The 14,056-nt window shown below is 46.6% G+C and overlaps 1 protein-coding gene across 2 annotated transcripts in view; it reads right to left on the minus strand.

Moving 5' to 3' along the window:
- Positions 1–299: 299 nt before the first annotated feature.
- ACTR2 (actin related protein 2) overlaps positions 300–14,056 on the minus strand; it is a 48,067-nt gene continuing 34,310 nt past the window's right edge. For both annotated transcript variants that reach the window (XM_044288750.1, XM_044288751.1), the window contains 6 exons: positions 13,514–13,586; positions 9,541–9,677; positions 7,902–8,051; positions 5,711–5,856; positions 5,437–5,569; positions 300–1,360 (listed from right to left, as the gene is read on the minus strand). In XM_044288750.1, the coding sequence (XP_044144685.1) occupies positions 1,190–1,360; positions 5,437–5,569; positions 5,711–5,856; positions 7,902–8,051; positions 9,541–9,677; positions 13,514–13,586 (810 nt within the window). In that variant the 3' untranslated portion in view covers positions 300–1,189. The remainder of the gene's footprint in view (positions 1,361–5,436; positions 5,570–5,710; positions 5,857–7,901; positions 8,052–9,540; positions 9,678–13,513; positions 13,587–14,056) is intronic.

The raw sequence follows: 14,056 nt of genomic DNA on the forward strand, positions 1-14,056 counted from the left end.
TTCATGGGGAATGTCAGGAGTGGTGACATTCAATTTCTGAGCGCTCAATGGCGTTGCCAAGATCAAACTTGACATCCGGATGAGTAGAAGTATACGGTACAGCAGGCAAAAAGCACAGATGACGGAAACTGAATGCTATCTACTGGAATGCTACTTAAAGGTGTAACACTATTAACCATACAGCAACACTCTGTGTAAACTACCACCTTACTAGCTAAAAGACGATGTGCGTATCATGTATGATGCACGGATCTGCAGAAAGTGCCTAACACTGAGCGCCCCGACTTCTCCACTGAACGAACATCTATTTTGTCATCAGAAATGCCATTGGCACTGACTATTTTTTTTTTTTTTTATCTCTGTGCTTCTTAAGAGACCAAAGCAAAAAAAATAGAAAAAAATAAAAAACACAAGATTTTTTTGTTCTTTTATAGATACAGTTCTGTATATTTAGAAATTATCACGTACACATTTGTAACTGTTTCTGGGAATGATTATTAAGAATTTTGTCGTCCTCTGACCTCATCACCTGGACAAGTGCTGTCTTGTTTAGGCCACAGAGTAAAGGGGGGCTGGGGGAGGCCGCATCCGGGTTACAGTATAGAATAGGTGGAAATGTACCATATTTCCAAACTTAAAAATTAGAAAATAAAAACAAAATAAACAATGCTAGAGCAAGTCATCATAGGGAACCCCGGCCAGAGGGAGGGGGGGCCCCGCTGCAGTAAAAAGATCACGGTATTGCTGGAGACCAGGGCAGTGTGTGGTGCAGAGCGAGATAGGAAGCAGTGCCATGAGGAGTCTGTATGGTAGTAAAAGCCAAATCACCCAGAGATCAGCAGAGAAAGAGCAGCTTTAAAGCCGAATACTATGCGGAGAGGGGGGGGAATAAGCCTACTGATGAGCCAAATGCCCATGGGGACAGACATGGCAGCAGATAGGTCTCGTAGCTAGAGCTTTGTGTGGGCAAATCAAATAGTCAAACTTGGCCACATTAACAAACAGGATACAAAGCTCCCCCTTCTTCCCCCCCCCCCCCCCAGGGAAACCAGGACAAAAAATAAATGAACGCCCCCACCCCTAACGTCAATAGGCTTTTCCAAGTCACATAGCTGAACGAGTTCAAAGATTGGCAATAAAGGAAATATAAGGAAAGCTTTAGGGAAGCAACAGAACAAGCAGGGGGGGCTTATCGGACAGTCACACCGAGCTTCTCCAGCACACGCACGCCCTTCTCCTGGTACTCCTGCCGGGTCATCCAGAAGTTGTCTTTGTCTTTCATGATATCTGCTAACACTGCGCCCCCCAGGAATACCATGTGCTTACGGCGAGGAGGGTCTTCAATGCGAATCTTGAATTTCTGCAAGAATAAAATTGACAGTATAATACAGTAATCCAATGGGGTGGTAAAGGGGAGCGCAAATATTCTGCATGTTTAAGAGATGCTGATATATCCATTGTGTGTATTACTACACAATTCACAGAAAACCTTTCACCCTCCCCCCCCCCCGCCCGCTGGCATGATATGCCCAGTCACCTGCACACACATTACAGGACAGATCACGACCCACCAATAATCAGGTCAGAGATTAAATATAAAGTAAGCGTGGGCGCCCAACTGCTCTTGTTACAATGCACCTCAATGGTAAGCTGATGACAGGGTGTCTGCTCGCTGGGGTACCCAGTAAATATCCATAGGGGAGCAGCCAGTATGCACGTACTCCCCAACAGCACAGGGGGAAACAAAGCATAACAGTGCTCATAGAAATCAATGGACTGTGTATAAGTAACACATGGTCATGTCATTCCTAGCAAGAGGCGCTCTTTGTAGCCTCCCCTCTGGGACCCTGAAAAAAAGAGGGCTCCCTCTATATATTTTTTTTAACCAGACAACCTCTAACATGTTGTTGAGAATGCTCGTGATGTATCAGATACAAGTTTCCACATTCTAGAGCAGATAACGGACTAGATGTCCATCTGTAATCTGCACATGAGCCCGCTTCATACAAAGAAACTGAAATCTGACATCTGAACGTTGGAAGATAAAAAAAAAAATCAGGTGAAAACAAGCGCCCTCCTGTGGCAGATCAGTGAAATTAGCCTTCTGATTAGCCTACAGTAAAAAAGTCCAGTGATCGGATCCACAGTCTTTCATTGAAATATTTTAAAGGGGGGTTATCTGGCTTTATATTCACATTTGGCCAGTACTGCCCTGTATCTAAGCAAAAAAGAAACAAAGGCACTGAGGAGGACCTGATGTGCGCTCGTTCTGGTCCCCAGCCTGTAAATTACTGGATGAGGGTCACACGCGCCTGAACCTCAGTGGCAACATATCCCCAAGCTGCGTCATGTGTGATTTGGGAAAACCATCACTGCTGAGGCCAGTGACTGGCTGCAGCAGTGCACATGATCAAGTCTGGAAGTTTACAAGCTGGAGACTGGAAGGATCATAGATCGGAAACCTGCACGCTAGAACAGAGCAGATGGAAACGGGCACATTTATTTGTTTAGGTACAGCACAGCACTGCCAAATAAAAATATGCATAAGGCTGGACCTTTACGTGAAAAATAACTACACTGCCTTTATTTATGATGTCAGCATAGATGGCACGGTCAGCATACGGATTTCCTATCCTCAGGATAGGTCATCAATATCAGATTGGCAGGGGGTCCGACTCCTGGCACCTCCCCGATCAGCTGTTTGAAGAGGCAGCAGCACTTGTGTGTTGCATCCTCTTCAAATTTACCTGCGCACCACCTGGACCGTTTTGGGGTTGCAGCGTAATTACAGCTTCTCCTATTGAGACCCCCGCCAATCTGATATTGATGACCTATGCTAAGGACAGGTCATCAATATCATTACACTGCGCAACCCCTTTGAAAGAGTTTTAAAGGGTTTTCCAAGATTTTATAACTGATGACCTATCCTCTGGATAAGTTATCAGTATCTGATATGGGGGGGGGTTTCACACCCAGGACACCCACCGATCAGCTGTTTGAGAAGGGGTGCTCCTGTGGATAGGTCATCAGTATATAAGTAACGGAAAACCTCCTAACATGCATGGAAACTAGGATCTCTAGGAACGCGTTTCCCAACCAGTGTGCCTCCAGCTGTTGCAAAACTACAACTCCCAGCATGCCCGGACAGTCTTTGGTTGTGCGGGCATGCTGGGAGTTGTAGTTTTGCAACAGCTGGAGGCACACTGGTTGGGAAACACTGCTCTAGGATACGCTTAAAAGGGTTGGCCCATCTTGTTCACTGGGGGCATAACACTAGGATATGCCACAAAATATGTCTGATAGGTGCGGGTCCCACTTCTGGAACCCGCACTTGCCTTTAGAACAGAGCCCGCAAAGTGAAGGAGGGTGCACCACGCATGCAGGGCCGCCATCCAATCATTTCTAAGGGAGTGCCAAAAATAGCAGAGCAGCGCACTCAGCTCGGAAGTCCCACTGAAATGAATAGGAAACGCACTGCACAAGCGTGGCCACCACTCCACTTACTTCAATGGGGCTGATGGAAATAGCAGAGCCAGGACTCTGCTATTTTTGGCATTCCCATGGAAATTAATGGAGGGCAGCAGTGCATGTGTGATGCGCCCTCCTTTTTTTCAGGCTCTGTTCTAAATATAGGTGCAGATCCCAGTGGGACACACACCTATCAGACATTGGAGGCATATCCAAGCAATATGCCCCAAATGTACAAGATGGGACAACCCCTTTAAGAGTGCATTCCATGATTTTACAAGTGATGCCCTATCCTTAGGACAGACCATCACAAACCCTTACCGATCAGCTGTTCTACAGAAGCTCTGGCACTAGATCTACACAGCTCCGTTCACTACACTGTGTAGTTCCAGAACTGGAGCTTCCGCAGCACAGCTGATCAGAGGTGCGGGCTGTCAGACCCCCAAAGATCAGATAGTGGCAGCTTATCGATCACAAGTAAAATCATGGAATATCCCTTTTAGGGCTCATTCACACTTGCGTTGTTCTTTTCCGGCATAGAGTTCCGTCGTCGGGGCTCTATGCCGGAAGAATCCTGATCAGTTTTATCCTAATGCATTCTGAATAGAGAGAAATCCGTTCAGGATGCATCAGGATGTCTTCAGTTCAGGACCGGAATGTTTTTTGGCCAGAGAAAATACCGCAGCATGCTGCGCTTTTTGCTCCGGCCAAAAATCCTGAACACTTGCCGCAAGGTCGTATCCGGAATTAATGCCCATTGAAAGGCATTAATCCGGATCTGGCCTTAAGCTAAACGTCGTTTCGGCGCATTACCGGATCCGACGTTTAGCTTTTTCTGAATGGTTACCATGGCTGCCAGGACGCTAAAGTCCTACCATGGTAAAGCAGGGGAGCAGCATACTTACCGTCCATGCGGCTCCCGGGGCTCTTCAGAGTGACGTCAGGGCGCCCCACGCACATGGATGACGTGATTGCATGGATCACGTCATCCATGCGTATGGGGCGCTCTGACGTCATTCTGGAGCGCCCCGGGAGCCGCACGGACGGTAAGTATACTGCTCCCCCGCTCCCCACTACTACTATGGCAACCAGGACTTTAATAGCGTCCTGGCTGCCATAGTAACACTGAACGCATTTTGAAGACGGATCAGTCTTCAAATGCTTTCTGTTCACTTGCGGTGTTACGGATCCGGCGGGCACTTCCGGCAAATGGAGTACACGCCGGATCCGGACAACGCAAGTGTGAAAGAGCCCTTAGGCAAATCTGAGCAACAATCTCAAAAATCACAAATGACGTAGGAAATACGTCATACAAGAAACCCATGCAATAGAATTTGCACATTAACAATTCTCTAGAACTGTGGATACTCCAGCTAAATGCCATCCACTTAAGAGATGAGAAAATGCCTTTAAGGCTACTTTCACACTAGCGTTCGATCGGATCCGTTCTGAACGGATCCGATCGTAATAATGCAGACGGAGGCTCCGTTCAGAACGGATCCGTCTGCATTATTTTAGCATATAACAGCTAAGTGTGAAAATAGCCTCGTACGGATCCGTCCAGACTTTCAATGTAAAGTCAATGGGGGACGGATCCGCCTGAAGATTGAGCCATATTGTGGCATCTTCAAACGGATCCGTCCCCATTGACTTACATTGTAAGTCTGGACGGATCCGCACGCCTCCGCACGGCCAGGCGGACACCCGAACGCTGCAAGCAGCGTTCAGCTGTCCGCCTGTCCGTGCGGAGGCGAGCGGAGCGGAGGCTGAACGCCGCCAGACTGATGCAGTCTGAGCGGATCCGCTCCATTCAGACTGCATCAGGGCTGGACGGCTGCGTTCGGGTCCGCTCGTGAGCCCCTTCAAACGGAGCTCACGAGCGGACCAACGAACGCTAGTGTGAAAGTAGCCTAAAGCAGGCTAATAAAGTACACATTTTTCAGAGAGAACGTACAATTATTAACTTACCGATAATTTCTCAACGTCTCCCTTTAGGACTCTTTCTAAGTAGAGCTGTTTAAGTTCTCTCTCCAGGCGAGACGGCAGACCGGGGTACATGGTGGAGCCCCCCGACAGCACAATGTGCTTGTAGAACTCTGGCCTGCAAACAGAAGGCAATTGTTAGGAGGTACAGATCAGATTTATTCTATACAGCCCTATAGTCACGGGCTGCATTACAGTACAAGTCACACATGTACATACATGGGAGAGGTTCAGTGGTACAAAGTACAGAAAATCTCACCGAGTATCGATATCAGCTGCCTGGATGGTGTTGAACAGCAACTCAGCGACGCCAACACCTTCTACGTTGATAAGATGAGGCTGGAACAGCGCTTCTGGGGCTTCAAAGCGTTCTCCACCTACTTTAATAACCCTGCCATCTGGAAGCTGTGCAATAAAATAAAGATGGCTGCATTAGGGTATGGTCACACATTCAGGATTGACCTAGGGCAAATCCAACATGTCGTTTTCATAGAATCCATAGCTGAATTCCAATAGACACCGATTTCTGCCACGGATGTGCAAGCAGATCTGCTGAAGGTTTAGCCCTGCTGTCATACAATGGGGACAATCTTTTCTGTGCAAATAATGAGCACGCAGCAGATTTTTAAAATCCACAGCGCAGTCACTATCCTGCGTAGGTTTTTCCGCTACATGTGAATGAAGTAGGAAACATCCCATTTATTTGCAATGGAAGCAAAATGTCAGCAGATCTGAGTGTTTAGGAGGGGAGCTCAGCTGTGTCTGTAAACCCGGCCACCTCTGCAAGCCAGGTGGCCTTAGGTCACTCCTGTTTTGGACATCAGTGCGGGTCCCAATACGTGTACAATACAGGTTCATGAAGAAAACAAGCATTTACTTGGGGATATGCATCTGATCGCTGGAGTCCAACCACTGGGACCCCTAGCAATCACGCGAATGCAGGTCCTGAAGTGCCCCATGAATGGCCGTATGCATAAGGGACCACCACTCCACTGACTTCTATAGGACTGACAGAACTCAGCTTAGAATTAAAGTGGACTTGTCCCCTTTCCCGACATGTCTGTTGTAGTAACTGCTTGCATTCCCCATGTATTAAAAATTCTGGAGCATTTATTATGACCATGTGTTGCCATTACTTTATTATTCCTGCTAGAAGTTGAATGAATTACTAGCAGTTTGCAGGGAAGGTCCAGATGGATGTTACCAGTTGGGGGATGTGTCCCTGCACAGTCTGACATTCAATCAGTGCTTCCACTGTCAAAACTGTGCAAGGACACACTCCCAACTGGTAACACTCTGATGTACCTTCACTGCAAACTGCTGGCAATATATTCATAACTTCTAGCAAGAATAAAAGGAACTGCACAACAGAGAAATATACAAAAATTGTTCCAGAATTATTATATGGGGAATTCATGCAATTACTAAAGCAGACATGTCAGGAGAGGTTACAGGAGTGGAGGTAACATATGCACCATCGCTTTGTTCTCATGGGACTATGCAGGGCCCCATGAGAACCATTGGAAGTCCTAGCGGTTGGAGTCCCCAGTAATCAGATACATTATTCTTGGATAGGAAAGGGCTTCTGTCACTCCACTAAGCCGTTTTTTTTTTTTTTTGTTTACTTATAATCCCTTTACTGCGATTTATGCCTACATAATCTAATTAATCATTTTGGTCCAGTAGATTGTGTTAAAAACGTGCTTTTAAAATATGAAAATTACCTTGCTACCAGCAAGTAGGGCGGCTACTTGCTGGTAGCAGCCGCATCCTCCGATCCTAAAGACGCCCCCTCCTCATGTTGATTGACAGGGCCAGGGAACGGGATCGTCCTCTGCTAGCCCTGTTTGCATTCAAAATCTCACGCCTGTGCCGTACCTGTCTTCAATCGGCGCCGGGTGTAGATGTGACGTCATCGGCGCAGGCGCATTGAGGATGGAGCGGCCACCTCTGTGCGCCTGCGCCGACTGAATACCGTTACAGCGCAGGATCTTGATAGCAGACAGGGCCAGCCAGAGGACGATCCCGTTCCCTGGCCCTGTCAATCAACATGCGGAGGGGGCGTCTTTAGGATCGGAGGATGCGGCTGCTACCAGCAAGTAGCCGCCCTACTTGCTGGTAGCAAGGTAATTTTCATATTTTAAAAGCACGTTTTTAACACAATCTACTGGACCAAAATGATTAATTAGATTATGTAGGCATAAATCGCAGTTTAGGGATTATAAGCAAAAAAAAAAAAAACGGTTTAGTGGGGTGACAGAAGCCCTTTAAGGCAACGTTTAATTAAGAAAACCTAATATTCAAGTCATTTGTGCATTGGGGGAGGGAGAAGGGAATGTTTCAGTACGTAATGGATACTCAGTCAGTAAAAGGACTCAGTCATTAGTCACCGGGATATCTCGTCACTGTAAGTGTAGCCATCAGCATCCTCACAGCTACTCCGTACTCACCGTGTAGGACTCCACCAGCACCGTGGTCTCTAATGCCAGTTTCTGCTCTTGCTCTATATTGTATCCAACATAGCAGAGCTTCTCCTTGATCATGCGGACAGTCTCAAAATCTGCAGAGTGATTGAAGGCGTATCCACGCAGAAGCAGCAACTGTAAGAAAATAGTTTTTTTTTTTAAATAGATTTACCTCCCATAACATACCGAAAGTACCTTAAAGGGGTATTCCCATCTTAGACAATCACGGCTTATAGACCAGATTGCCTATAAGCGTCTGATCGATAGAGGTCATACTATACGTGGACCTGCACCGATCTCCAGCCCATCAGACACATATCTGAGACTGGAATACCCTCTTAATCAAGCTATGATATATACCATTTCTGCCTGGCTCTGAGAAATTAAGAGTGAACGTATGGCTAAGGTAAAAGCATTTTATTATTCTAAATGCACATATATAGTCGCCACCCGGATGCTATAATAATTTAGGGGTTTTCCTGCATTTTCTTACCGATGACCTATCTTCAGGACAGGTCATCAACATGAGATTGGCAGGGGTCAGACACCTGGCACACCTGCCAATGAGCTGTTTGAGGATGCTACGGGGAGGTTTGAGTGCCACAGTCTCCTGCAGCTTACCCAGCACAGTGCCATCCATTTAATAGCGGCCGTTCTGGTATCACAGCTCAGCCACACTCACTTAAATGAGACTGTGCCTAGGGAATGTCACATGGCCTATGAAGAGGCCTAAGCAATCAGAGGGTTGCACCATCGTCATACAGCTGATTGACGCGGGTGACACGAGTCGGATCCCACTGATTTCATATTCAAGACTTGTCCTGAAGACAGGCCATCAATATGTAAATCCTGGAAATCCCCTTTGATGTCATTTTTCCAATACTATCAATAAAGTGCCTATTGCAGTTTTTCATTAACTTACAAGAAAATAATCTGGATTTGAAAATAAAAGCATGACAGCTAAAACAACCCAGTCTTACGTGGATTCTAATGCATTTCCGATCTGTAGCCACAAGATGGCGCTAGAGAACCTCTTCTGATCTAGGGATATCTCGTTGCTTCTATTATGTTAAAATGAAGCAGACGGAACTGCGAGAGGACAGTTATTCTAAATTATAGATACAGATATCGGCATATGTAAATTTTAATTATTTAAAGGGGTTCTCCGGGCATTTCAGCTAATCCGTAGTAGGTATAAACCTGTAAAAAGAATATCTTTTAGATAGTACATACCATTCTCTCATTCTGCTGATGACGCCGGCTCTGATACACTGACACAGGTAACAGGCTCTTCCGCCCGATCCGGACCAGATGTGGCCTTTTCTTTTCCTGTTCAGCTGCATAGTAGTAAATGCAGCTGAACAGGAAAAGAAGTGGACATATCTGGTCGGGAGAGCCAACGGCCTGTGTCAGTGCAGCAGGGATAGCGGCATCTGTGGCGCAGCGGATGTAGACGTACTATCTAAAAAGAGCTTCCTTCCACAGATTAGCTGAAATGACTTAAAACAACCCCTTTAAGATTAGGGCTGCACAGTGATGGCCATGGGTCAAGGTGACATTTCTGGATTACTTTGGCTCTGAGAACACAGACTATGTGTAGGGAGTGATACTATTAAGACATTACCTTGATCAGGTAGCGGGTAATATCCCTGCCGGCAATATCCAGTCTCCTGGTGAGGTGAGGCAGAGAGAAGCCTTCATATACTGGGCAAATATGAGTGACGCCATCACCAGAATCCACCACAACACCAGTCAACAAACCTGAAGAGAAGACAAAAGAATGAATAGACTGCAGGCGACTGCTCGGTTGGTTACACATTAGCCAGGTGACTAATGTCACTGCGGCACCGTCCAGACCTTCCGTCCCTGGCAACATCATGTACTGCCCACTAAAAGCTGTAATAAATAAGCAATATATCCTACAGTGACGTTATACTGTCTGCCATGACCAGATGACTGTAGTGGGTTTAGTTGAGGAGCTGCTGTCGCTTGGATAAGATAATGGTTCGCCATAAATGTCCCATACGGGTACAAGTGGCAGAAACCACACATTTTTCAGATGGAAAAATAAAAATCACTGCGTAACTCCGTGACAAGAACAAATGTCATCCACATTTTGCTGAAATTTTCCATCCAACAACCCACCTGCAGTGCGGATTTTTAAAGGGAATTTGTCATCGCATTTGCTGTATGCAACTAATTACATAGCAACGATTTCTCCATGATGAGATCTATAGTGCCGTCCCTTTCACAACTCTCAGCCTCAGCATTTTGCTGTAATTACTATGGAACCTATAGGTAAATGCGTGCCAGGGACTCATCGGGCGCCTTATTACACTATCCGAGTCATGGAGTCTCATTGTGATTGACATCTGTCTGCTCCAAGTCACTGCGGCGTATCTGAAAATCTTGAGAAAGTGCCGTAAATCCTCTTTCCCTTCTCTGGTGCATACACCTTAACTTGTCAGGAGAGAAAGGAAAGAAGGGTTAAAGCGCATGCGTGAGATCTGAGATGTGTCAGCATGACGTCAGTGATATCAATTACAGCGAGATGGGCATGACTCAGACTAGGGGTGGGCGATATAGGCGATATAAATTTGTGCCACGATATGAATTTTGTGCATATCGCCGGACCGCGATATGACCACGGAGCAGTAGTGAAGATCGGTTACCATGGCAGCCAGGAGTCACACTACTGAAGTCCTGGCTGCCATGGTATGTTAGTGAGCAGCATTATACTCACGTGCGCCGTGGCCGCCCGGCGCTCCTTCTGTCTGTGCGGCGCATTGCTAAAGCTTATAGCATTAGCAATGCGCCGCACAGAACTATGAGAAGGAGCGCCCGGCGGCCATGGTGCACGCGAGTACTAACATACCATGGCAGCCAGGACTTCAGTGCTGTCCTGGCTGCCATGGTAACCGATCGGAGCCCCAGCATTGCACTGGTGGAACGCCGATCGGAACTGCCCACTGCCACCAATGATGGGGAGGGAGGAGGGGGACCCTGTGGCCACTGCCACTAATGATTAATACTGGGGAGGGAGGGCGGATCAGAGGCTGGCTGCCATGGTCAGCTCCCTGCTGTTGTGTGTACTATGCACAGAGCAGCAGGGAGAGTGTAATAGAGCTCTATTAGGGTGAATATGACAAGGGTCCTAGCCCTTAAGGGGGCTAATAGTTTTTAAATAAAAAGTAAAAAAAAAAAAAGTTTAACCCCCCCCTCAATATAGAAAACAATATATTGCGATATATATCGCACATGCTTAAAATTATATCGCAATATAGATTTTAGGTCATATTGCCCACCCTTAACTCAGGGTGTAAGAAGATGTCCAGAATATATATTTGCCCCCACATGATCAGGGACTTAGCCCAGACTTGTTGATGTGGATTTCCCTGTGGATTTTGGCAGAACTTCCGCAGGAATTTACCGCAGCAATGCCGCTACTTCTCAACCTACCCTGTTGGGGTGCAGGCATACAAATAAATGGCAGTCCATGTAATGCATGGCTCATAGAGGGGGGAGGTCCTACAAAAGGGACCAAACCTTCTAAGACGTTGCCCTTTCTTAGACAACCCTCCGACTTCTATATAGTTCAGCAGGATTATACAGCTAAGACAATTCCTAGCACTTACAAGAGCATATTTTCTGCTTGGCTAGGTAAATCATAGACTTTGGAGAAGCCCCATATGACGCCAGACAAAATGTACCTTAACCCCAGCCCGGCCATGGTCTGCCATTAGTGAGGGGAGCCCTGACATTATAAAGCACTATTAGCAGGGCCGCTCTCCGAGCAGGAGATCTATGCTCAGAGGAGTAATGGAGTAAATTGCTGTTGTCATGGTGACAGGATAGTTTTCACGTGTGCTCTGCTTTTGACGGGGACAAGTTAACTGCGTAGGATGTGGCGTAATTATACATTGTCACACTCCCGTGTATACTGGTGACGGGTGAAAATGCCAAGAATGGCAACAATTCAACCAGTTCTTCATTCATTTCCTGTACAGAACGGACCTGGAAAACAAGGGGATCCAGACATTCGCTGATCTCGGAGATGATTCCGCACTGCCATAGTCGCAGACTAACACTATGTAAGTACTGTCAGCAATAGCCTGGACAGTAAGCCAGCTGGAAGCTGCTCTCTTCACCCCATCTAACATAATGTATTGTCCTCTGTCATCAGCCATTTGCGGTTGAGGGGAGGCAGACACTGGTGGCGGTCAGTGAACGTACAGGAAATACGTAAAAACCTCTGATCACTGCTTTAACAGAGGGATTCAGCTAAAAAAAAACCTAAAAAAAACGACAGCATATTGCTTAAATATCACATCATAGTAAAAACAGGTGATGGTCCTACCCTGGGACCCACATCAATCCCAAGACTAAAGGGGCTGCAGTGTTAAAGGCATATGGTCATCATTTAAGCCGTAAATATCCAAAGGAGAGAACCACTTTAATCCAGCGCCGCAGCCTCCTCATCATGGAGGGCCATAGTGCTCAATGAGTGCTACACCAGTGCTGCATCTCCTTCAGGCCTCATGCACACGGCTGTAAGTGTTTGGCGATCTGCAAATTGCAGATCCGCAAAACAGGGATCCCGGCTGTGAGCATAACTCCTTATTCCCCTCACTTGTCAGCTGATTTGCATCATTCATCAAGATTATCAGCAACACATCTCCTGTATATTCCAAGATGTGCTGCAGACGATCATTAGAAGTGAATGAGTGAGGAACGACTGTGGTAGCGATCATTGCTCCCTCTATTCACTTTGCTTCTTGTGTGGTAGGCCGGTGCAAACGAGCGCTTATTAACATGTTTATTGTCGATAGATCCTCTCTCTGCCCAAGTATCAGGCAGAGTAATAGGGCCCTTACTGTTACTTCATGCATCGTAACACTGGGATGTATCAAAGGTGTCTGCGGCTTGCCACTAAGGCTACTTTCACACTGGCGTTTTAGTTTCCGTTTGTGAGATCGTTCAGGGCTCTCAGAAGCGGTCCAAAACGGATCAGTTTTGCCCTTGATGCATTCGGAAAGGGATAAGGATCCGCTCAGAATGCATCAGTTTAGCTCCGTTCCGCTTTGGAGGCGGACACCGAAACGCTGCTTGCAGCATTTTGGTGTCCGTCTGACAAAACTGAGCCAAACGGATCCGTCCTGGCACACAATGTAAGTCAATGGATACGGATCTGTTTTCACTGACAATAGAAAACGGTTTCATCCCCCTCTGACTTCCAATGGTGCTCAAGACTGATCAATTTTGGCTATGTTAAAGATAATACAAACTGATCCGTTCTGAACAGATGCAGGCGGTTGTATTATCTGAACAGATGCGTTTGTGCAGACCCATGACGGATCCACACCAAACGCGAGTGTGAAAGTAGCCGAAGTTGCCTGGATGACGGATTACACGTGAACTATCCAATAGGACACCGCAGCCCTGCTACTCTAATGGATAAAGACCAGATCCATTCATCCCGCCTCTGAGCTTTTTGGATTTTAATAAGCGGATAACATATGTTGTGTGCCAACACCTTACTGCAGCGGTTTTATCTAGAAGAGGTCAGAAAACACGGTAATCTTAGCCGGCATACCCACCTTGTGCATACAGTGTAAGAACGGCCTGGATAGCAACGTAAACACCTGAAAACTGGTACGTCTCAAACATTACCTGGAAGAAAGAGACGGGTTAACGTAAAAAGGACTGGAAACAGGAGAAACAAAACCATTACAAAGCTCTCAAAGAGGCCACAAAATACTTCATCTAATTCACAAACGCAGAGGTCAAGGGGCTGTCTGCTTTGCACAATAGGGGTCATTTATCAAAGACTGGCTTTTTACGCCGATCTTTGAAAGCCTCTGCTCTGCCGGAGGATGTGCCTAATTTATGGACTAGGCGCACGCAGGCAGTCCATGTGCCTGTGGTGAAATCTACTGGATTCGTTTTTCACCAAGATTTACACCCGTTTTTATGGCATAAATGTTCGTGAATTAGCTGGTTGCGATGACCCCGGCACTCCTGACACTCCCCATCGGTGAGAACAGTGTAAAAACGCAGCAAGCGACAGCATATTGTCACACGGACATTACAAAGCCGCAAAAAGGGGTCTTGTAAATTTTTTATGCTAAACTGGTGTTAGT

This window comes from Bufo gargarizans, chromosome 4 (assembly GCF_014858855.1).
Source record: "Bufo gargarizans isolate SCDJY-AF-19 chromosome 4, ASM1485885v1, whole genome shotgun sequence".
In the NCBI taxonomy this organism is placed as follows: domain Eukaryota; kingdom Metazoa; phylum Chordata; class Amphibia; order Anura; family Bufonidae; genus Bufo; species Bufo gargarizans.